Source organism: Carettochelys insculpta, chromosome 11 (assembly GCF_033958435.1).
Source record: "Carettochelys insculpta isolate YL-2023 chromosome 11, ASM3395843v1, whole genome shotgun sequence".
NCBI lineage: Eukaryota > Metazoa > Chordata > Testudines > Carettochelyidae > Carettochelys > Carettochelys insculpta.
This window is the reverse complement of record NC_134147.1, coordinates 45,524,955-45,550,581: the sequence shown is the minus strand read 5'-3', so window position 1 is coordinate 45,550,581 and position 25,627 is coordinate 45,524,955. Positions and strand designations below refer to the sequence as shown.

The 25,627-nt window shown below is 46.6% G+C and overlaps 1 protein-coding gene across 13 annotated transcripts in view; it reads right to left on the bottom strand.

Moving 5' to 3' along the window:
* CADPS (calcium dependent secretion activator) overlaps window positions 1–25,627 on the bottom strand; it is a 349,949-nt gene that overhangs the window by 253,681 nt on the left and 70,641 nt on the right. For all 13 annotated transcript variants that reach the window (XM_075006219.1, XM_075006222.1, XM_075006221.1 and 10 more), the window contains exons 2-3: window positions 25,161–25,274; window positions 10,724–11,056 (exon numbers count right to left, since the gene is read on the bottom strand). In XM_075006219.1, the coding sequence (XP_074862320.1) occupies window positions 10,724–11,056; window positions 25,161–25,274 (447 nt within the window). The remainder of the gene's footprint in view (window positions 1–10,723; window positions 11,057–25,160; window positions 25,275–25,627) is intronic.

The window sequence follows — 25,627 nt, the reverse complement described above, 5'->3', positions numbered from 1 at the left end:
AGAAGTCCCGTATTTGAACTTTCCAAAAAGAGGACACTCTTTAGAGGAAGTATATCTGTACCAGGATCCACCAACTCATGTTGCATCAACGTGTTACGTATAAACTATATATAACACATTAATACAATTTGAGCCTATATACCATGTTACAGTGAGTGAGGCTGGACGGGAAGCGCCTAGTATTTGGATGCATGAACCTGTCCCCATCCACACTGCAAGCACCGGTGGTGGTAACACAAGGCTCGGCAGGGACGGCAGTGGGGCTCAGCTGCATCTGAGCTGCTTGCTCTGAAGCAGGTCTCTGGCTACTGATTAATTCCTGCTATCTCTGGGCCAGCCCCTGGCTCCAGCTTTCAGGTTACCTCAGAAAGATCAGTGAGGTTCCCCACAACACACATATTGCCAGGGCCCAGCCAGTGTTTGCTGAAGAGATAAAACAAGTAGTATGTTGTTTTAAATACCTCGTCATCTCCAACATGTTTGCCGGTTGCGGTAACATTCGGCTTTTTATGTGACTCACTAGAGATAGAGCCTGAGATTTACTGTCCTTTTGTTTCAGGCTTAAACATGTCAAGCCTTCAGTCCCGGTCCGAGACACCGGGAACAGAGCACGCTTTAAATGGGATGGCCTGAAAAATGTTTTAAAATTGTTCCAAAAATGGCTTATTTTATGGACTTTCCTCCTTCCCCTCTGATGTGTATAAGGGTCTTTCTACAAGAGGAAAACTGATAAAGGCCCCATGGATGCTGGGACAGAAAGGAAAGGTCTGTGGACTTGGGCCAGATCTGATTGCATGACTAGTACTTACTCAGATAATAAAGGGGAGATACTGAAACCAGATATTGAAAAGGCTTTCAGAGGCACAAAGGAAACATCAAGGAGTGAAAGTGTGCTTACTTAGAGATGCACTTCAGTTCCAGTAACATTACATATTGAAAGAACACCAAATACACTAACTGCCAGACGCAGAGAATCATAGAATCCTAGGGCTGGAACGGACCTCAGGAGGTCACAGAGTCCAGCCCCCTGCCTAAAGTAGGATCAACCCCAACTAACTCATCCCAGTCAGGACTTTATCAAGACAGGACTTAAAAACCTCTAGGGATGGAGATTCCAACACCTCTCTAGGTAACACATTCCAGTGCTTCACCACCCTCCTGGTAAATAGTTTTGCCTAATATCCAACCTATACCTCTCCCTCTGTAACTTGAAACTATTGCTCCTTGTTCTGTCACCTGTCACTACTGAGAACAGCCTCTCTCCGTGCTTTTTAGAACCCCCCTTTAGGAAGTTGAAGGCTGCTATCAAATTGCTTCTCACTCTCCTCTTCTGCAAACTAAATAAACCCAAATACCTCGGCCTCTCCTCATAGGTCATATGTTCCAGCCCCTTAATCATTTTGGTTGCCCTCTGCTGGACCCTCTCCAGTGCATCCACACCCTTTCTGTACTGGGGGGCCCAGAACTGGACGTAATACTCCAGATGTGGCTTCACCAGTACAAATAAAAATAGAATTCAATCAGACCCATGGTCTATGTAATCCAGAATCCCGTCTCTGACAGTGGTCAACACCAGCTGCTGCAGAAAGAGGAACAAGAAACCTTGCAGAGAGGGAATAATATGTCCCAAACCCCGTTAGATCTCTTCCCGATCCCTCAGAGTCACTGATTGTTTTAAAACCTGAGGCATGCAGTTTAACAGCTTGCTCAAAATTTGTTAGCATTACATTCTAACAAGTCTATGGATTACCACACTATCCAGAGATGTGCAATTTTCAAGAGGGAAACGTCCCTTAAGACTCCAGCGTTTGTACTGTGTGGCCAGGTGGATTTATTTTCCCCTCAGGATTTTCTTCTACAATTTATGTGCTGCAGCCAATGCGTCTAGATGCAAAGGGAATCACAAAGGGATAAACTCTGAGGGATGTAGTGTCCACTTGCTCAACTGCCATTTACATATTTGCAAGCTCTGTGCATGAATCAAAGGGGGACTTCTAAAATGCTCAAACACCTGAACATTTCCATTGAAAACCACATCATGTAGCTTAAGCAACACAGATCAATACTGCAGCTAGAAGGAAAAAGTCATACAGCACATTTCTCAGTTTATCAATTGTAGGTACCGTTTGGCATATTTTAACAGAAAAAGAAAACAGGGAATAGATGTCCACAGCCCCGACACGAGGTCAGGAAAGGCAGCATCATCTGACAGCTGACCTTGGATTAGAAACAAAGAGAACTGGGCTTTGTTCCAGGGTCTGCCTTTATGTTTGCTGACCTGTGGCAAATCATTTGACTGCTATGTGACTCTATTTCTCCACCTTTAACACAGGGGCAGTTATACTTAACCCACCCTTCCAGAGCATATCAAGGTGGCCAGACGAAAGGTGTGAGCAAAGTGCAGAATACTATAATTATCACTCACCTTTAGATAGGTCAGAGAAGAGAAAAATAAAACTGAGCATGTTTGTCAACATAGAAGTCATTTCCTTGGCTCTTACATGGATCTATCCGTGGTGAACGTCTCTGTCCATAATTAGCCTTTTGGCCCCTTGTGGCAGGATTTCCTGATGTATTAGGACCCTTTTTCAAGAGCACTGGACACACTGGCACCAATCCTAGAGGCTGAACACCACAACGCTTTTTGTTGGGATACTAAAGGAAGAGTTCAGCATCTTAGGGAGCAATTTCTGAGTCCTTGTCTATACTGCCATGGGCCATCGACCCAAGTTATGCAACTTCAGCTACATGAATAACTGTACTGAAGTTAATGTACTTAGAGCTGCTTACTAGGGTATTTTCGCTGTGGTAAGTTAACAGCTGACCATCTCCCATCGACTCTGCTTACTCTTCTGGTTTTCAGGGAGTACCACTGTCAATGGGAAAGTCCTTGGCAGTTGTATTATCATGTCTATACTAGATATGATAAATCAACCCCCTGCTGGACTGATCACTACCTGTCGATCCAGTGGGCAGTGAAGGTATGCCCAGGATCTGCACGATACAGTTTACAGTGATGCCAGTATAGCAGCCACAAAAATAATCTAAATCATTGTGCTAAGCAGATTTAGTCGGCTTTTCTAAGTATGAGTCCATCTCAAAGTATTAATTGCATTAGTCGTCTGCAGGGTGAGAGCCAGGCTGGTATCAGGATATGAGACGCACAAGGTGGGTGAGGTAGAAGAAAAATTCTGGGTAAGCTCAAAATCTTCTCCCTCTCTCTCATCCACTTACATTGGTCGGATAAAAATATATTACCCAACACAGCTTGTGTCTCCAACTGCATTAGTGGCAGTATACTGAGAGCTCTGGAAAGCAGAAAGAGACTCAGTCAACCAGGGAAATAAATAGTTTGCTGATACCAATATGTATATATCAGATAAGCTCCAGTCAAAACAGCTTCTGAATATATTGTGTACTACTTAAACCACATGTGAAAACTGCATTGTTACCTCTGTGTTCAGCTGTAGTGGCATTAAATAGCTAACAAACCTTTCTGCCACACCCTTTTAGAGAGTGCCTGATTCTGCTGTGGCATCTGAGAGCAGGGACAGTCTAAATTCAATATCCACTCTGGGCACCGACATGATTAACCATGTGTAACACTGACAGACCCAGGTTGCTGGCACCAGTGATTGAACCTGCAATCAGAGGGGCTAAAGCCCTGTGTTCTACCACATGAACTAAAGGCCAGCTGGCTCTCAGCCAAGGCTATGGAGCAGAGACTTCACTCACACCAGTACAAGGTCTCAGTGTCCTACATGTTTCCCTGGGCAGAGAAAGCACATCCCAAGCTTCTGAGACCTTCAACCCAGACAAGCCCCCAATTGTAACGCCAATCAGGTTGCCAGCACCAGGACTGAACCTGTGATTATATGAACTAAAGCCTTTTGCTCTACCACATGGGCTAAAGGGCAACTGGCTCTCAGCCAAGGCTGTAGAGCAGAGACTTCACTCACCCTGGTATGAGGTCTCAGTGCCTCTGGGTACAACATATGTAGACATGCTCATATACAAGTCACAGCATAGCTCCCTGTGATCACCGCCTAGAGAGGTGGTGGATTCTTCATCTCTAGGGCCATGTCTACACTAGCCCCAAACTTCGAAATGGCCACACAAATGGCCATTTCAAAGTTTACTAATGAAGTGCTGAAATGCATATTCAGCGCTTCATTAGCATGCGGGCGGCCGCAGCACTTTGAAATTGACGCGCCTCGCCGCCGCACGGCTCGTCCCGACGGGGCTCCTTTTCGAAAGGACCCCACCTACTTCGAAGTCCCCTTATTCCCATGAAGTTTACTAATGCTGAATATGCATTTCAGCGCTTCATTAGTAAACTTCGAAATGGCCATTTGCGTGGCTATTTCGAAGTTTGGGGCTAGTGTAGACACGGCCTAGAGGTTTTTAAGTCCTGGCTTGATAAGGTCCTGGCTGGGATGACTTAGTTGGAGTTGATCCTGCTTGAAGCAGGGGGCTGGACTCAATGACCTCATAAGGTCCCTTCCAGCCCTATGATTCTATGATCTTTTGTGCTCTCATGTGAGGGTTACTATTTTTTTTCCCCCACACATCCAAAGATGTCAGTCCAATATGGCAGGCAAACACATTTTTTAAAATTACATTTATTGCACATTCATGTGAATTGACAATCAACAATGTTATACTATTTTATTCACAGGAAACTATCAATAAATACCTCAAACAGGTCACTTAGAGAAAGACTGAAGTTATACTTCTAATTAACATTAATGAGAGACAAGAGTCCAACCATGCTAATCTAACTCATTAGCATGTATCAGTTCCTGTCACAGTCACAGTCTGTGTATCTTTGCTAGGAAACAAACACACAGACTAGCTTTGCAACAATACAGTCCAATGGAATCAAATTAGCAATTTACCAACCAACTGCACTGAAGCACTTTAAGGGACGTCATATGGCGCAAATAATCACTCCAAAGAGAGGGCTGAGAGGTCTTCAGAAATCTAGCAGCTCAGCCAGCTGGTCCTGTTAAGTTTAAAGGCAGGCCAATGGGCTGGCAGAACTGTGTCCAAAGATCATTTCTCAGACTGGCATACTAATGAAAATGAAAAGGGCTGAACGAAAATGAACGGAAAATGAACAGGGTAGTAGGGGCAGCATTTTAAAATGTGCTAATTATCTGTACCGCAATGGGCCATTCCACATGGAACAGACAGATGAATATTACTTTTGCACATACACCCTTTATTTGTTCATGTGAAATATCTTTCATTTCCCCTACGCTCTGTACAGAGACTCAATGAGCCCAAGGCATCTCAGGCTAGAGCCACACTACCACGGAAGATCAGCCCATTCAGGGTTGATCTTCCAGAATTTCCTTTTGTGCATGCACAAAATGGTGTCTTCCAGAGTCCAAGTCAACCCCGGAACTCCTCATGAGCAGCGAAGGAAGGTCAATGGGAGAAATGTTCCCGACCTTCCTCCATGTAGACAGAAATTGAAGTCGACTGCTGATGAGTCGAGTTTAGCTACACAATTGGTGTAGCTAAAATTGCATGTTGGTGGTTGACTTCTATGTCTGGACGTAGCCTCAGTGGTGCTAAAGGATGTCCCTCAGTTCTCCCTCTGAAGGTCTCTATTTATAGCTTTCAAATGCTGGCAGGTCTCTCTCGCTCTCTCTAATTGGCATCCATCTTAAAACAACCAAACAAAAACAAACAAACCACCACCCGCTAACTTGAGTTCAGCAGTACTGAGCAGACTTTCTGCGGTAGAGGGGCACTTGGGTACATGGTTCCTAATGGACTGTCAATGGGAACTAAGCCCTTAACTCCCAGTTATGCCTTTCGAAGTCTCCCACAGGCCCTGCAAAAACCCAGAGTTTTAGTAGGAAGCATTAATGAAGAAACAAGAGATTGGGAAAGGAGAGAAACCCCCTGTCAGGGCTGACACTAACTGAATTATTTGCAGCTGGGAAGAAACAGCCTCTGAGGAGAAGACGTCCCATCACTGCTTATTGCAGGGTTCTGCCCTCTACCTCGTGGGTGCGGCCAGAGATGGAGATGGGGCTCAGTGGGCCATGGAGCTGACCCATCTGGCAATTCTGATCTTTCTATCCAAACAAAAAGAACACAAATACATGTGGTTTTATTTTTGTCCTTTGGGGATGGTTTCTCCTCATGTTCACTGCTGTACGGCTAGGGACTGCTTCCAGCCAATCACCAGTATCACTGGGTACCCCAACCCCAATGAAATGACCAGTGCAGCCTTCCCCAGTTTCAAGCACTGGGGCCCTTTTCAGCCTGCTAGTGACCGTGCATACTAGAAGCATGCACTCAGGCAGCTATGCTGATAGCTGGTTAAAATCCCTAGCATAGATGAAGTTTGAATTGAGAGGACAAGCTGGCTCCAAATGCATGTCTGCTTTGCCCACAGTCTGGTCACAGAGACAGGGATCAAAAGCTACACCACGCCTCCAAGAAAAGTCTCCTTGGGCAAAGACCCTGGGGATTCCACTCCTGGGGTTGCCAGTATGTACAAGGCAAGGAACTCATGTTTAAAATGCTCATTTGAGGATCGCCAGAACATTCCTCTTGTCCACCAGGAACAGAGCACCTAACATGCTCAGAGGTCAGGCACCAATGTTAGAGCTACTAGGCTCTATGCTGTTAGAGGGGTGCTTGACCAATTCACAGCTCGAGCATCCCAGTCTGAGAGGGATTAAACATGTAGGGGTAGTGTACAGCCTGTGAGGTGTGAATGGCAGGTGGCACTCTTGCATTGCTCCATAGTAATGTGCCTCAATGACCCTGGCTGCTAACATACTCCGAAAGAAGATTCAGCAAGCAGGGGAGCTTCACAGCTTTCACCTCAGGGAGCATGGTGGCCAGAGACTGCCAAGGGGTTTCTCTGTATGCTGCAACCCATAACTGAGCGTGCTGGTCAGAACAGAGAGGGACGTGCTACAGCTAAGACTAGACTCTGGTTTATGTGCTATTAGCACGTTGTGAATATTTGTTTGCAACAAACGCTCTTGTGTGGAACACCACAAAGTGCTCAAGAGCAAAGGAGGAGGGTAGTTTGAGATGCTGGGAACTAATGGGAGGTGGAGGGTCACGTGAGGCGATTTACTATCCCATCAGAGCACTCCTCTGCTGGCTGGCTCTGTGCGTTCTCCTTACCAGCAGCTATGGAATAAAAGGAGGAAATGCAGGTGATGACTGGGGAAAGAAGGAAATAAAAGCCATCTCAAGGTCTTGAGAACAGCTCTAGGCCAGGCTTAACATCTGGCGAATTACAATGAACAGTGTCTGAGTTCAGATTTCCAGCTGCAGATTCTGACCCTCACAGAGACACTTATGAAATAGCTCAGCTCCTTCTGTTGAGGGCCAATGCTACAATTTTGGAGTTTGTCAAGCGGAACTTTATACGAAGTGCCTTCCCCTTGTCGGCTAGGAGGGTGACCATACAGATTCAACACAGGAAAGTAACTGACAGGAGAATTTCCACGTGCAGTGACAAAAATACCCCGCTCTCAAAAGCCCAGCTGCAGTGCGGAGTACTGAGGAGGGATGAAATAAACCCAGCAGAACAGGCCTTCCTCTGTGCTTTACAACTCAAGCTGACTGCAGGGGATATTGTATGCAAGGCAGGGGCTCGGTAGCCATTTGCAACTGGTACAGCACCAGCTCCCTCTCCTGGCAGTACACTCTTCTCCACCTCCACCCCGCTGCCGCCGGTCAGAAGACCTCATGGACAACCACTGGCCTACAGTGGTGAGGCTTGCTTCGGCATGCCTGGGGCCCAAAGTCGAGAGGGAAGGGTAATCTGCATTTTGGTGCATGCGTTAGGCAAGGATGGTCTGGTGGATGAAGTGCAGGACTGCTACACATGGAGGTGCTCCCAGCCCCATAGTAGGAGTAAGGGTGACTAACATCAGAGTCTCAGTTAAAAGGCACCTCCTGTCCAGTTGAAGCCTGGTGTATGGCTGCCTTCCAGACAGTCTGCCGCATCCATGCCTGTTAGAGACTCAACTAGGCAGGTGGCTACAATGGAGCCTCTGACCATCACAGCCCTTGGCGAGCCACTTGATGATCCTACAGCTAGCGTAGCAGTGACCCCACTGGCAGGTTTCAGAGGTAGCTCACGTGCCCCTCGCATTTACAACCCAATCCCCCATGTCGTTCTTTGGCCTGATCACTGGCGCACTAAATGACTGCATTTGCACGACTACCCAATGAGCCTCTTGCACTGTAGATTTTGAGGCTGATCTCATGATTTTTAGGCTTAGGGTAGGCATGACTCAAAATTTTTGAATGTGTGGGGATGGCCACAATAATTCAGATTCCTTAGCTGTGCAGTGGAAGTGTAAGGGCAAAGCTGTTCACATGCAAACCCAGATTCAGGCAGGACCTTGGCAGTTTCGCTCCTCAATCGAACTGGAGCAGGGACCTTTGCTCAAATGTCACTTTCAGACTCCAGGAAATGCTGCAGAGTGCAGTGCTTTATGCATCTCCTAGCAGGTGGGACCAGAACAGTAATGCTGTCTTACGAACAGCTCTCTGTTCCGTCAATCCAGAGCAAGTGCATTAACTGGTGTCCCTAAAGAATAACCAGGGATTGTCCAGAAAGAGGAAGTAGGCTAGCATGAAGGGAGATCCAGGTTAATGAAAACAAATGCTAAACTTTCTACTTAGAAAGACAGATGAAGTCACCTAGAAAGTAAATCCCTTTCTAAAGTCAATGGACCAACACTGTAGGAGAAGGGGAAATCATTGCTAGGGAGGCTGTGGAATCTCCATCACCAGAGATATGTAAGAGCAGGTTATATAGACATCTGTCTAGACAGCGCTTGGCCCTGCTGTGAAGGCAGGGGACTGGACTCAATAACCTCATGAGGTTGCTTCCAATTTTAGTGTTCTATGATTGTTCAGATGTACTTTGAGATTAGGGATTGACGATTACCTACAGAAACAAAGAATCCAGGGCCTAGCACTAGAGGGCCCATCAACATGAACATCATCATCTTCTGGAGCATTTCCTGCTCCTTGAGATGATCACAAGACTAATCGCAGAACTACGTATCATTTGTGCTATCTTTTAAACTGCTGAGGCAGACACCAGTTTGTCCTCCCTATGGCTACAGCAGCCTGGCGCAGTTTGTGGTCACAAGCACTTCTGCGCACAGAGGAAACCTGCCAAGTCTTGTTCAGTTACTGCAGAGTGTGCTCTGAACCAGGATATGTTTGGAGTTGCTCTGCCCATTTGCTAAATAAATCCTTCTTTTGTACAGTCTGTGGCCACAAACCACATTATTAGCCAGAGTTGTAATGCTCATTAGGGCCTTTTTCATGGTGACACATTTCTCTCCCTCTTCTTTTTTAAGTGACTGAAATGGAAAAAGGGAAAAATGAAAAGAATTAATGTATTCAGGAGGGAAAAACGTGGCACAGAAAATAGCCTGTCTCACAAATGGAAATGTAAAGAACTGCCAACGAGGGCAAGCGACTGGACAGCAGAACTGCCTCCAGTAATCAACTGAAGGAGGAGAACAGAAAATGGTACAACAGTCATATTTCCTGGGCACAAATTACCGAAACGAGGGGAGAAAGTGACAAAATCATTTCATTCTCTGTGCAGCGGAAAGGCTGAGATCTGAGTCTTCCTTCGAAATAGCTCGGAGGTTATTTTTACTCTGTAGTAAGAGTTCTGCACAATCTGCATTCAGAGGATCCCTAAACTTTCCCTCTGACGCTGTGTCTTCACTGCCTAAAAGACAGAGAACTTAGAAGATAATATGTGTTAGCTGTCCTGCTGCAGAATCCTAGTGGAGATGAGGCATGCATATTATTTATCATGAGGGAGCTAGGTGAGGTCAGCACTGTGCCTTGCAGATGGCCGACCTCACCTAATTACCTCATGATAAACACTTGTGTCCCCTAGTATTTTACAGCAGGCTAGGGAGCCTGAGGTTGTTATCCAGCAGTAAAACGTCACTGCTTTTAGCAGTGGAGACAAAGCTGCAGTTAATCAAAACCCAAAACAAGCTGGCTCAGACAGAGAAGCTGCAATTACAAGTTGGATGGACAACAGCAAAGCTTCAAATCATGGTCAGTGGTCGACAAATGGTCATAGATGCGAGGGCCAAAAGGAAGTGATGTGATCTTTTAGCTTGACCTCCCTTAGTAAATAGGGCAGAGAACTGCCCCAAAATCACTCCTAGAACAATTCTCACACAGAGGAAGACAGAGCTGCCCAGATCAGGTTTAAAGCCTACAACTGTGATCCCCTTCCAGGTCTATTGAGCTCCTCTTATCTCACTTCCTCCCATAAATCACTGTGCCTTATGGGCCCCTCTTTACCGCCCACTACCCCATACGTGCAGGCAGAAGGGCTGAAAAAGAGGGGAGAATGGAGTGGAAGCCCAGAGACCTTGCTTGCCCAACCAAGGGTACCACATGCAGCAAGGATTAGATAGTAAATCTTGTCTCCCTGAACTCATGGAGTGGTCTACGGGGCTCAGGTATGAGAGAGAGTAGTAGGACTTGGCTACTTCTCAGCCATGAGCTTCACAACCATGCCCAGGTGAGAGGAAATCCAGCACAATCTCAACAAGCTAATTTGGGTAAAATGTTCACCTCTTGTGCATGAGAAATTCAGATACTCCTGTGTTTTCCTGCCAGATGCACTGAAGTGCACTTCTCCTCACACGGACAAGCTGGCAGTATTAAAAGACTAGCTTACCTGACATGCGTTGTACAGCAGCTGATGCTCAAACTTCTTGATTCCCAAGATGTTCTGAAACATTTCGTACAGTTGTTCCTTGCTGAGGATCAGCTCCGAGGCAGCACTGGCGGTCATCCTGGCTTGCTGTTTGCGGGGATCCTCTTCGCCACGGTAAATTGCATCGAATTTTGCCATCCAAGAGCTGAGAACTGTCTCCTTGCTGAGGCCATCGATCTCGGGCAAGCTGCGCACTCTCTTCTCAATGTGCTTCTTGAAAACTTCCCGTGAGTCGTTTGCAGAGCAGCCCCCACTCTGCACCATCCGGGCAACACGGTCACTTTTCAGAAACACCTGCAAGGAAAGAGAGGCAGGCAGGGGAAAACAGTGACTCAGTCTTTATAGTCGCCAGTTAATGCAAAGCATCATTAAAACCATGTTTGTCTGCAGGAAATACTGCAGGCCACAGAGCTACTTTATTTATACATTACTTCCCAATTTCCCATGCGCTGCTAGACTACAAAGGGCACGTTTGGACTTTGAGATGCAATGAAGCCCGACTGCTAAGCAGAAACACTTTGATATAATCAGGACTTCACCTAATGTCACAGGCACATTGCACCAAATACATAAGTAATGCTCCGGGTGCAGGGGTGTGTTTTAGATCTGGCTGCTGTTGCAACAAGAGCGCCATGATGCACCTCCAATCACCAACCCAAATTGTGCTGTCACTGTGAGCACAGATTAATTCCTCTGAAATCAGGGGAGGCAGGCAGTTTACGATGCTCCAAAGAGTCGCCAGCCATCTGACAATGCACAATGAGATCAGCGGTGCAGAGGTGCTCAGGAGGTTGGAATCTCGGAGCAATGCTGGGGGTGGAAAGGGGAGGGAGCTCCGGCGGGAGGCGAAGTAGTCAAAATGAGCAGGGTAAAATTTCGCTGTTGCACGGCTCTGGAATTTATCACTTGGCTAAACCTGGCCTCACCGGCCAGAAGCCTTAGCTGGTGTGAGACCAGCAGTCCAGGGAGCAATGCTGATCTACACCAGCTGGTCCACGTGGTATTTGCATGTTACAGACAAGCTGGTAGCCCACACCTCTGCTTTCTTCCTTGTCTTCTGTGTGGTTCCTTTGATGGAAGAAGCTGCTCTAAAAACTGAATGGGAAGTCTTGCCATTTAGCGCCTTCAACCCTAATGCATTTTAATGTAATTTTAATGCATGGTGCTAACTTGACAGCTAAAAGATACAGCATCACAGGGGCTGAATGTTGGTGGGCTACCCCACTGCCCCAGCAACAGCAAAGACACGGCACCCTGAACAAGAACACCAGCCTTCCATCCCCTGGTACAACGGCAGCATGCAAGCAGGTGCCAAATCCCCTTCCCAGCCCCAGCCCAGAAGAGACGGGACCCAACAGAGCCCACAGGGCAGACAACAGTGAACTGCTGAAGCAAATATTTAAATAAAATAAGTTACCCCAGAGACAGGGCACTGCTTTAGAACTGGCCACTTGGTTAAACCCATCGCACGAGGTATGGGCTGGCAGTCGGTCTGTATCTGTTTCCTCTCTCACGCTTTCTTTGATCTGTGTGTCTGAGCACACAGAGGGCAGGCAAGGTCGACGAAAGGCATTTGGTGCTGTGACAGCCACGACATTAAAATGTCTCTTCCCAACAGTTCATTCTTAAGCACCCGTCAGCACTGCCCCCTAACCCACAGAGATGGGAGAGATTACAAGATGAAGAGAAGGATGCACCCAGGAAAGAGAAGTATCAGAGAGGTAGCTGGGTTAGTCTGTATCTGCAAAAACAACGGGAAGTCCTGTGGCACCTTATAGACTAACAGATCTATTGGAGCATTAGGTTTCATGGGCAAGACCCAATTTGTCATGCATATGACGAAGCAGCTCTTTGCCCATGAGACGCTTATGCGCCAACAAATGTGTTAGTCTATAAGGTGCTACAGGACTTCTTGTTCTCTTTCTGGGAGAGATAATTGCTCATGTAAAACCCTCCTTGAGGCAAAACAATACAGTTCCGTCTCTGAAGGTAGGTGGGCTGACGGCTTTCTCCCTGGAGACAGGCAGCCGAACTGAAAATTGCTGGGGCAGGGGCTTTGAAATCTCACAAAGAGACAATAGCTCTGGAACGGACAGCACTGAAATCTCCAGGGTGTTATGCCAAGCTCCAGCTGGGGTCCCTGAGGTCGGCTGTCATCCCATACCCTGCACAACAAAATTCCATTCAGCACTCTCTCCAGCACCTCTTTGGTTCAGGTTTTCTAATGGCTGCAAATTTTAATGATCTCTGTTTACTTGTCATCTCCTATTTAGCCAGTCACTCCCTGGTTGGCTATGCAAAAATTCCCAGTGAAGAGAGGAGACAGATCTGCAACTCTAGAAACTGGTAGGTGTAGATTGTATAACAAACCCAACGTGGTTTAGGGTAAACTATGACTCCACCCATCATGACACCAGCTTAACCTTCGGTCTGAAGGAAGTGGCAGAGCCCCACAGTAGGCTACCAAACTGAGCAGACCTCAGCAGACTGTCCTGCTGAGATAGCCAGCGAAAAACTGGTTCCTGCCTGCAGCAGCTGAACAACATAGGTAAAGGTAGTTCTGTGTAAAGAATGCCTTCTCAAACAACACCTTGTCCAGAGAGTCGTCGAATGCTCCCCTGTGCTGAGATTCTAGCCCTCCTCCTTCGAGCATAAGCAGCACTGCAAACCTTCTATCTAGGCCAGTGGGGGAAAGAAAGCAAAAGACAATTCCAATTAACAGACTGACAATTCCAGGCATACCTCAGAGCCAGGGGAACTAAATGCCACTTCGAAAAGCAGCATTTCAAGAGGTCTGCTTCAGCCAGCACATTTCTGATCAGCTGGTCCCGCCAACCGCAAATGACATGGGGGCTTGAGGTGCTGCACACCAGAAAACAATGAATGCAGCAAGCGAGGCAGAAAAGGGACATGGGGAGATACAAAGAGATGCTGACAAGTGGAACGGGAAATTGCTTTGTCACGAAGACTGAGCCATGAACTCTGCAGGTTCAGGGTTGTTCTGTATGAATAAGGCAGGCTGAGAATTATCACTGCAAAGTTCTAATGGGGGCACACGTGTCTGTGTTTATTAAAAGCAAACACTTCTTTCACTACCCAAGTCAGCTCTTCCTATTGTCAAATCCACCAGCTAACTCAAGGCCTTTCACAGATCCATGACAGCTCTCCGTCAGCTGCTGAGCAGGCAAGAGGGAATAAAGGAGGGCTGTCAGCTAGTTAGTGCTTTCAATTTCAACAGTGTGCAAACAGCTCCGCAACACACCCATTAAGCCAATTCCCAGGTAAAATGGCTATCTGAAGCAGCACTTACATCAAGGATTATGATTAATAATGGAAACCGGTAATGGGCGTGAGTAAGTGATGGTGTAATCAGGTAGCTGGATGTCTAAATGGCAGGGGCTGGGCATGGTCACATTGCAAGCCCAGAATCAATGGGTGTCCAGATAACAAGCAAGCCAGAGTGGCTCCCACCTGCACACGGAGAAAAGCTTTTCTTGCAGAAAGCCGGAAGTGCAATGCACATGACCCTGTAACCCCAGTGACTGCTGGAGGAGTGGTAGAGTGAGCTAGGGGGCTGGGCATTGTCCTTTGTTCCACTGCGGAATCCTTGCATGAAAAACTCCTGCTCCAAAAACCATTTCAGAACTTGCACCATTTGCTTCCACACAAACATCCTGAACAAAGAATCCTGTGGACAGGAGAAAGGCCAAGGAAGTTTTGCACTGCATGTTCAAAAAATGCGACCTCTTCTCTACCAGTGTCTGCTCTGCGGCCGGCTGAGCGGTGTGAGGCCAGGTGGCGGAAAGCTCATCAGATAAAAGGTGTTGGCTCCCTGCACTGCTGTTTGTAGAAATCTGCATGTCCCGGTGATAGTTGCAGTATTTCTACAGGCTTACCAATGTTTTGCAAGCCCTCCGTTGAAGCCTGCGCCGTTACTGGACTTCTCATCTGCTGGCAGTAGTGCAGATCCATCTGGTACACTAGGAAATGACCCCTCTTTCTTCACAAAATTACTGATCACACCTGCACAATGTGAATGATGGATGAGCCCATCGGCACTGACCAAGACAAGGAAGAGAAATGATATCAGACCTACCCCAGACCTCCCACACTGAATCTTTTCCCCTCTCACTCCCCTGTGGCAGAACTTTGGGAAGGGGACAAAATGCAGAGACCAGATTAAGCCGGGTGCTGCGTGGTAAGAGGAATCTTTCAAACCTCAAATACGGATCACAACCTGCGCTGGGATTGTCAATAATACGGTTTCTAGACAGACTAAAAAGAAGTTTCCCCTGTGCCCACAGCAAATCCTGCGATTCTTCTGGCAACTCACCCCCAGTTTGGGTGCGTGAATGTCTAATGTGTAACAGCAAACTGAAGGGACGTTCAAGAGGAAAGAAGGGCTGGGGAGTGGGGCTGAGGAGGAAGGCAGCCTCACGAAACAGACTGTTGATAAAAATACTACCAAAAGAACAGCAGATTAGTCAGCTGGTCAGATTTACTCACCTCGCCCCTCGCTCTAGTCAAAACCACCTTGTCTGCGTTTGTCACTACGAAGTTCCCCGCCGTGCTCCATAATAAAGGTCGGCCAACCTGGTCCTGCTGCCTTGTTTCTCTGTGGTGCCGCCCTCCCTTTGCAGTGCGGGTATGCGTCCAGTGCAGCTGGGAGCTGTCCCTGCACCAAGTCCAGACACTCCCACGCTACCTTTGATGGAGTTGGACAGCCCATAGCAGAGAAGCCGTGGCAGCACGGAAGACGTACGTGCCCTGGGTAAGATGGGTGGCTCGGCCTCGTGAGATTCCCAAGCAGTGTCTGCGCTAGCTGCAATCACAACTCCCGGCTGCTGTGGAGACGCACCCTAAATTTCCAAAGGACACGTGTGGGGAGCCAGCCCATCATTCATTTGGAGACTGCCCCTAAGCTAAGCTGTGTTTGGCAGCAACTCCTAGACAGCCAAGAAGACACCAACAGAAGACACAGTGGAGGGCGCAGTAGGTAGAAAGAGCCACATCAGACACATGCCATGGTTCAGCCTGGGTCTCGATGGCCGAGGAGCTGTGCGAGGCACATGCAGTTATGGAAGAGGTGTTCATGGTCTGTCAGTCAGGCAGTTGCAGGCAGAGGGGATCCTGGACCTCCTTGAAGGTGCCTGTGTTAAGCATTCGGCTGATGCTCTTTGCACAGCAAGAACTGCTGCTGTCAAAGGAGACTGAGCAGCACTTGGCCACTTGGCCAGGCAGTGTTGCCCACAGGGGTGTGCGCAGCTGACCAAAAGGGCACCGCAACCTGCTGGTGCTCTGCACAGGGACCCTGCCTGCTGCATCACCCAGTAAGAGGATCCAACATGTATCTCCCTCTGTGGCTGCCTAGCCTTGCTGCTGTGTGCATACAAGGCAGATTGGGAGCTCTTTCTCCCTACCTCCCTTTGAGCGGCTTGCACCCCACGGTGTGATGGTCATGGACCCTGGGCTGGAGGCACAATGCGGAGAGGGCAAAGAGCTCTCCTCCTCACACCTTAGGAGCTTGCCTTGCCCTGGGGGCACATGGGATATTAGTGCACCAACCTGTGACTCCAGGAAGGGGTTTGGTGCTTTATGGTTTTGGGGACCTGTACTTTCCAACTCATTGCCAAGAGCCAGGAACACAGGCCAGGAGTCTAACTCAATCAGGGAGCCAGTGTAGTCCAGTGGACAAAGTCAGAGTGTGGGGTTTATTCCCAGCTCTGCAACTGCTGGATGATCACAGGCCACTCACTGCCCCCCCCCCACCACCATGTCTCCGTTTCTCCACTGGTGAAACAGAGCTGCAGTGAGGATAAGAACTAGGTGTCATTGGCCCTGGACAAAAGCTAAACACAGACACCATCCAAAGGACACAATAAATAAAAAAGGAAAAGGAAGAGAAGTGGGAGGGGACATCTCCACCATTTGCATTGTGTACTGAGAAAGGAGGTTTGCTGCAAGGCAGCCAAGGCTTTGCTTGCCAGTTCCTTTTGGGTGAGAAGCACTCCAGGCATTGCAGTCTCCTGCCCATGCCACAGCGATGCGGAAAGCGTTCGCGGCCAGGCTGCCGTCTTCTGGCTTTTCCATAAAAGCCTTTATTTGCTCAGAAGCTCTACATTGTCCCTGAGCATAAACAGCAGCTACATTGTTAATTAAGTTTCAGATTTTAATGTGAGGCAGTGAGCATAGTTTGGCATTTGAAGTAACACAGAACTCAGAAGTGCTGTTTCGCTGCAGCGTGTAACGATCTGTTTCGGGCTCTCTCACTGCATACGCAGTAATCGTCCCACTGGGCCTTGGCCACAGCGAGTTTGGCTCCAAACTGAACTGATCGGACTCCTGTCCCTTTGGGGTACTACAAAGGAGGGCAGCTAAACACCTCTGGAGATGTGGGTCTAGAGCAATGCTCCCTCCAATCTTTTCCATCCATGCGTGGAATGAATTTTGATGTGCACCGAGGCCTGCGTGCATGTGCACCAGCAGCAGAAATAAAAAAATCTGGCTGTGGGGTTCTGCTAATCACCTGGGAGGCATCGACTCTCTCCTGAGCAGCTGCCCCAGTGCCCAGCTTACCGGGAACCCTGGTCTAGGTGCCTTTTTTCAGAAATCACGAAACACAGCCTAATTTTGTATATTAAGAAAGCTCCTATCAACTTCCACGCAAAGAATATCCCAGCCATCTGGTTTATTTTAGGATCCAGATCCAATGCAGCATTAAGAATGCATTCTGTACACTTCTGTCAAATCCCACTGTATTCCAGTCAATGGCTTAACAAGCTATATTATGGGGTGGAAACTACATTCAAAGGTCTAAATCCTATTTTCTGCAGCACTCTCCAAGTCCCGTTAAAAAACATATAGCAAGCAGACTGACAGTGAATTGAAAGTGGCATCTATCATTTGATGAGATTTCTTCCTTACATGCTTTGTTAGTTTTGACCGTAGCCTTCAGAGATTCTTTACTATCAGTGAGTTTTGTGTTGCTCAAATAGTTGTTTGATAAACGCATCCGGCTTTAATGGACTGACTTGTGTGTGGGACAATGTTCCGGATAATCTTCTCCATCCTTGTGTGGAATAAATTTTCTCATAGGCCTTGCGGCATGTGCAGATGCGCACCACCAAGAGAAACACATGCTGCCAGCTGTAGATGGCTGTTGGCCCCAGGCTAATCAGTTGGCCAGCATTTGAATCTCTCCTGGGTGTCTGCGCAAGCACACAGCTTACAGGAAACACCGATGCTGGCTATCCCTCGATTACAGTTTCCCCGACTTCCAGTCGATGCTTCGCAGCTCATATTTGCCAGTATATGAAGTTTATGCAAATCTTGACCAAACCATGAGTAAAGTGGGGAGAAAAAAAATGGACCTTGATTTGGGATGAAAACAAAAACTGAAGTGCTGAAGTACTTCATATAACAAAGCTCTGAAAACTGCAGTTTGGAGATGCTGGAACAGTTTCAAGTCAGTTTGACATTCACCTCCATCAACTGCGGGTGTCAAAGCCTCATGTGAATTGGAGTTTGGGTGCCTGGTGCCCTCAATCTTCCCTATGGGCTGGCAGCCGTGCCACTCTCATGATGCACCACATGGCTTGGTCAGAGGGGAGATTGCTCTGTCTCACGGAAAATGCAATCTGGCCAAGGCTCCTGGCTCAGAGGAGAGAATAAGGGCTGTTTAAGTGCCGGAACTACAGCTCCCAGGAGGCAGCACTGCCATACAAGCAGATGCAGTTCAGTGTCAAAGGAACCTGAAAGAAAACAGCCTGCTTCCGTTTCCACCGACACTCAAAGAGTTGGCAGAAGTGACTTTTCCAAAACTGCATTTTCCACTGAACAGTCATTGCCGAGTAAAATTCCCAACCAGCTCTACGGACGTGCAGAGTGCTGGCATCCCACTCCTGTTCAGCTGGAGCATTGGGCAGCCCTGAGGTGCTCGCCTGGTAGACGGGGACGCAGCCCCACCCCATGCAGTCTGGGAACCATTGCAACTGTCCTACCAGAAAGGGGCACCAGCGCGAGGTTGGGGTTTTGGGCTGGTACACAACCACTTTGCTACATAAATCCTCTCAAGTTCCAGCACTGGCCTTATAAACCCAGGGTTGTGAGTTCAATCCTTCAGAAAGCCATTTAGAGCCTGGAGCAAATAGATTTAAAAAAAAAAAAAATGTTGTCAGGGATGGTGCTTGGTCCTGCCAGGAAAGCAGGGGACTGAACTCAGTGACCTCCGAGGTCCCTTCCAGTTCTATAATATACGCTTGTATATCTTCCCAGTCAGTCGGGATGGGAGAGAGGAACCGCGTTCCTTTGCAGGGACAACAGAGAGTGAACTGCCAGCATAAACAAGGGTTTTCATGCAGCAAGTCGAAGCCTGCAGTACCAGAGCACAGCAATAGGTTATGTGAAATGCAGAAGATGTGCATGACAGGTTCTTTCCTCTCACGTCGTCAGTGTGGCCACATCAATGGAAGCCACAAAGCTGTCTATCTGCACCGGAACAAAGGCTTTTCACTTCTTTAGGCGCTGTACAGCTGGTTGTGAGGTTAAGCTATCAGATGCACATACGTCTGTTTACCTATAGGGTACAACTAATAGTATTGTAGATTCCACTTCAGAGCAACCAACATTAACAATTTCCAGTTAATAGCACCATTTTCCTGGGACCCAACCCTGCCATTTTGATGGTAATGGGAAAGGGATTCAGATCCTCGCCACAGCATGCCGCCTACGGAAGACTTGTTTGGGAAGAAAAGCCCCAGCCATAGGCAAGTTTATGCAGCTGTGGCCAGAGAAGGAAGTGGTGGGGGATGTTTTCCCAGCTGCAGCCAGCTGCTCAACTGCCTGCAGCCGGACCACGCTCTGTCTGTCCCATTACTTCCTTCTGGGGCTACAGCCCCACAAACCTGCCTTCACACAGGGATTGCACAGGGGCGAAGGGGCTGCAGGTTGGGGGTGGGGGACACTCTGCGAAGGCCACTAGCAAGGAAAAGGGATGCAACCTGGATTTCAGAGCTGCCTGGTATTTCTCCTGTGTTCTCCAGGGCTATGCTGTGCTTGGGATTTGCATCCAGGGTAGGAAGTGATGAGCCCTGACCGCAGTGAGTGCATGGACCCCTCCTCCTCTCTCTAGAAAGCCCACACAGCTGAATGGCTGTCCCCTCCCCTGTTCTCCCCTGCAGACCTGGAAGTTTGCAGGGCAGCAGGCAGGAGAAACATGTCTCAGGCTTCCTCCCCAGCTATGGCCTCATCAATCCCGCTTTCTCCTTATTCGCAACGCCAGGATTATGACAACTTTTTGCTCGCAACTGAGCTGCTAATAAGCAGAATCTATTATATTCTGGTGCTGGTCAGAACAAGATTTCCACAAAGTAGTGGAGAAAATTGCCAATAACATCACAGCATCCCCTCCCTGCATCCTTCCCCAGCTGGGTTTAAACAGTGAGCTTTCCCCCGCTACGAGTCACTTCTAAGAAAGTCAACTGAGCTGGTCTTAAATCCCGTTGCCATGTTGGAAGCAGTCTCTCCCAGAGCACATGCTCAACGAAGCAATGATAAACGGGCAATCCCCTGGCCAGACCTTTTCAGATGAGGGATGAAAATTACTTTCTTCTTCCCACCTCTCTAGAGAAAAGAGACAGGGCTGGGACCATTAGGTCAATTCAGTGAAGCTAAGCCAGGGATGAATTATACGTTCCCCTGCAGAGCAGCTTTCCTGCCATTTGCTATGACGTGTGAGATTTTAAAGTCTCTTCAAGGTTCACCGCTGAATTCTTCTCCCCTCCCACAATTTCTAAGCCATTCTAAATCTTCACCTTGCACGGTGGCTAGCCTAGAGAGGGAAAGCCGACTGGCAGGAAGGCTGACAAAAATAAACTACACTGCTCAGATAAATCAATCACCCTCCTGACATATGTCCTTCTTCCCTCCCCGGGAGGGGCACAAAAGTCTGTGCTAAAAGCTGCACAAAGGAAGCCATTTGCAGAGCAAAGAAGTTTCTGTGGTCCTCCAGAAGCTCTGACTGAGCTGTATGTTCTTTAGTGCAGTCTAAATTAACTGTTTGGACACACAGAGACAGGACACCTGCAACAATATGCAGAGGATGAAAGAGCAAAATTCTTGCCAATGATCACCAAATTCACCTGGATAACCTCAAAGTCCAGCAAGAGCAGAATGTGATTATCACAGAGAACACGACATTCATTGTGGCATCTGCACTTGTTTATACTTCATTTCCAGCAAAGCAAAGGAGGATGCTGATTTCGACCTCTAGAGCTGTCCAGGGTCTGACTCCCTGACACATTTGATCTCCTTGTATCCCTGAACTGACAGTCCGCAGATTTAAACACAGGTATGGAGGACGGGCAATACAATTACTCACAGCTTTGCTTTATTATGTATTTTACACAGCCATCATACAAATTCTGTATGTGGGTGTGAATATGAAGCTAAAATCATATGGAATCATACCCTGGTTTATTACTAGACTGAATGATACAAAGTGAGGTTAATAAAGACATTCACTGCACTCTGTGACAACACGTTAACAACAATAGATTTAATGATGGCTAGTCCTACAAACTAATTAGTCCAATGAAGACTAGTAATTACCAAATCCAGTTAATTGCCAAAGTACTACTTTTCAAATTAAATGTCTTTTTTAAAGAAATGTACAGTTATGATTTCTGGCCTTGGAATTGTGCAAATGATGCGAATTAAACATTTGAATATTATTGGATGAACACATCCCCAGTTTCACAGTCATTCTTTTATTACCTGCCAACTGTTTTCTGTCATTAAAAAACTGGAAAAAACAAGCCCACTCTCCAGTAAACACTTGCTGAAGACAAGCCTCATTACAGTTACTATAGACTATATGGCTGCTCAGTTGTAACGCAATTGTCAGCTCTCCATTCAATACAAACAGAAGAGTCATAATTGTATCTATCAGACTAAATCCAAGTTATTTTTATAATCTGCACAGAGTAACTGATGTCAGTCCCATTGAGCAACTTTAGGTTTCTTGAGAACTGCATATAAAAGCATTCTGAAATGCAATGGAGAAACCAATTGGACAGCTCACTTCAAGGAAAACACTAAGGATCAAGCAAGTCAAGCATATCGTATTGTTTACTGTCACATTATTTGGACTCCTCGACAAGAAGGCTATGTTTAGATTGCATCATTGTTTTGATGTAATTTATGCAATTTGTGCAATGCAATTGCATGAATTATTTCAAAATACCTTATTCTGAATTTGGTGCCATCCAAACAGCACTGAAGTTCGGAATAAGGGGCCATTCCAAATGTTCCGTTACCCCTGATACAATGAGAGCTAGCGGACCCAGAACAGCGTGCCTGAAATAGCAGCACTATTTTGGGCTCTGCAAAAAGCTGCAGCATTGCTCTTTCAGCATGCCTTTGTATCCTGAAATAGTACCCACTGTCTGATTGTGCCACTATCCAATTTCGGGCCACTGTACAGCATAGAAACAACTGAAGTATTAAACCAATGTAAAATCAAACAAATTGCATCCATGCAATGTTGCACCCACCAAGGCAATTTTAAGCCCCTGGAGACAAATACCAAACACAGCAATCCCCATTATAGAATCTATTTTCCTGGAAAAGTGGGGATGGTTGTTGAAAAGGGAAGAAGGAGGGAAGATGCAAGTTACACCCATATTCCGATCAGCCCACTTTACACTTGAAATGTAACGGATGAAGCAAAGGAATCTATTGCCTGAGGATCTGTTGCGATGCCACTGAATTCTATAGAAGTTTAGCCATTGATTTTCAGTGAAAGCCATTAGTGTGAATAAGGGCCTCAGAGGAAGGAAGGAGGAGGATGTGGCTGGGGAAAAGAAATACAGTAAGTGCACATTTTGTAGGTTACATGATAGCCAGGTTTAGCGAGTATTTCTGCTATGCCCACAGCTCATGTGATGTACACTCCTCTGGCACAAGGAGAATCAGGTCTGATGAGAGCAGGAGGAGATGATGGATTTGCCTGATGTAAAACCAGAGGGAGAGGAGATGACTCAGGCCCATGCAGATCACCTACAGACCACCAACCTGATGCCAGTTCCATGGCTCTGTCTCACAATAAATTTACGAGAGCTGGTCTACCCCTGGAAATTAGATCACCTGAGCTAATTTGAGTTTGGTCAATGGAAGAGTTCCTTCGTGATCTGAGCACCACCCCTTAGAGAGCTGGATTTACTACAGTGACGGAAAAAACCCTCTCCATTGATGGAGAAAGCGTTTAAATGAGAGTGGAACAACTGCAGCTCTGTAGTCGTACTGCTGTAGACATACATATACATGGTCCTGGACTTGATGACCTCTCGAGATCCCTTCCAAGTCTAGCAGCTCAGGGTACAGAAGCACAGAACAACAGAAACAAGTAGTTCTGGTCCTAATTTCTCCAATAACCAGAGCTCTCCAGGGAACTATGTTTCCTGTAAGGCAGTGAGCTGATCAGCCTCTGCTTGAGCTGTGTCATGTACTAAGGGAATCTCACGAGTTTATGCGCGTTATAGGATTGTTTCCTGGGGAAGACCGGAGGTATCAGGCTTCATAGAATCATACAACACTAGAACTGGCAGGGATCTCAAGATGTGATCGAGGCCAGCCCCCTGCCCTTTCAAACATCATCTCCCAAAATGCAGGCAGACTCATGTGACTCCCACAATGCCCTGTGTATCTTGCTTGGAGAAATATGAGTATACTGGTTCACAGGATCTGTAGTCTTACAGGCACAGAGACAATGGAGACTGGAATGACAACTCCCGTCAGGCAATGTGCTGATAGGAAAATGAAGTTCCCTGCATTGTTAGGTTACTGGTATGCTGAGAGCACTGCCTATGTTGCTTACAAATATGGCCTCACTGTTCCCTGGTGCTCTGTCTGTCTGTATCCATCAGCCTCTTTTTGTCTTATACATTTTTAACAAGCTCTTTGGAGTAGAGATGGTCTTCTTCTGTGTTTGTATGATGCCTAGCACAAGAGAGTCCTGGTCTCTGAGTAAGGTTTCTAGATGTAATGGTGATACAGCTAATAAATAATAATGGATGTTCAACTGAGTTGAGATGACATCTTTTGGCTCAATTTTGAAATTAATTATTCTAATTTGAATTACACCTACCCAAAATAAAATATCTCAGCAAAGTCCATTTCTAAGAAAGGAAATTTTGATTTTACAGAAACTGCATTTTCTGTCCAACAACCCCAAAACAAAACCCCAAAGAGACAGCTGTAGATTTTGTAGAGTTGCTTCTAAGAACTGGAGTAGTGGATCAGTTGCAAAAATGCAAAGAAAGAATTACTATTCACACAGCTGCAATATGTAAAGTGCACATATGCTGGGAGATTGGGAAATATGCTGACAAAACAGGACACAGAAATTTGTTACGAGAAAAAATAATAAGGTAAATGTGAAATCTGAACTAGCCAACCTGGTCAAAGTCCTTTTAACGTATAAATAGCAAGTTGGGACAAATATTAGCAGGAAGTGGAAGGAGAGGTGATTTCAGGGCCTTAGAATACCCCAAACAAGACATTTTCTGAACTGCAAGACAGCACGATAAATGCACTATTAAGTCCTTTTTGTCACTCCCTGTAGTTGTTCATAGGTAAACACAGGACGATGCCTATCAGTAACTAATACTAGCCAAGTCTCTGTGCTAGCCACATGGCTAGGGCACACACCGCCAACTTGCCAGGTTTAAGTGTAGTTAATGAGGGTCAATGAAATATTTATAATTGTACCTTCTGACTGACTGTATTGAAGCTTGTCTGGTGGTGTGCCCAGCACAGAAGTGACTAAGAATACCTGTTGATGACAAGGGCAAAGACTAACGAAGTCATCTGTTGCAATATGGAAAACTTCTCAAGAACTTTGCTGTTCTTCTTGGGTCATGACACACAGTTGTAGTTCTCGGAGGGGGCTGTCACCTTCTCTTTTCTGAGCTCCAAGTCACCCCAAGGAGCTACGTTCATCCCTAACATCTACATACCACAGGTCAGATGGAATGGAGAATTTGTCCGAACAGCCCTCAAAAGCAATGTGGATGTATCCACTTGGACAGAATTTAACTCCAGAGTAAAAATGTGAAGTAATTAGATACTTCGTGCAGGAGTGCACATTTGCATGGCACTAAACTTTAGCACCGGGGTTTTCATTGTTGAAACATAAATTCATTTTTTTTAAAATACTTTGGGAGATTTGGTTTGAACACCACCGAGTTTACTTCCTGGCTCTCAGAGCACACCCAAGGAAATTTGGATGAGACCATTACTGCAGAAATGGCCATACGACACTTATTCAGAAGAAACCATTGTAAGTGGTGCACATTTTTGTGTATTTCACGTGAACATTTGCCCGGCCGCCTGGCCTTACCTCATAATAACTCTGGACTGCATTAATAAAGGCTTCATCAGCCACAATCTGTGTTTCTCCATTGAGAAATGCTTGGAATCGATCCTTGACAATCTGGAGCTGCTGCTTGCTTATCTGCAAAGACATTTCAGATGGAGAGAGATTAGTTAGCAAAATGGAAATAGAATGTTCAATAAGGTTAATTATCTTGCAACAGCCGGTCATCCTTACGCCACACCTGTGCAGTCACAAGGCACACCTCTAACAAGGGTCTTTTGCCTACAGCGGTAATAGAGGCTGAATGAGTTAAACGCACCTTCGTCCTGGCAAGTATATTCAAGCTGCTGGCCACTCCTAAGAGCATTTGAAATATTTCTGGACAGCAACCTGCTATGTCCACATTTTTTTAACTGAAATACAAAATGCACACAAATTACTATTTCTTCCACTCTGGGAATTTTCTCAGCAGAACTATTTCTTAACCAACT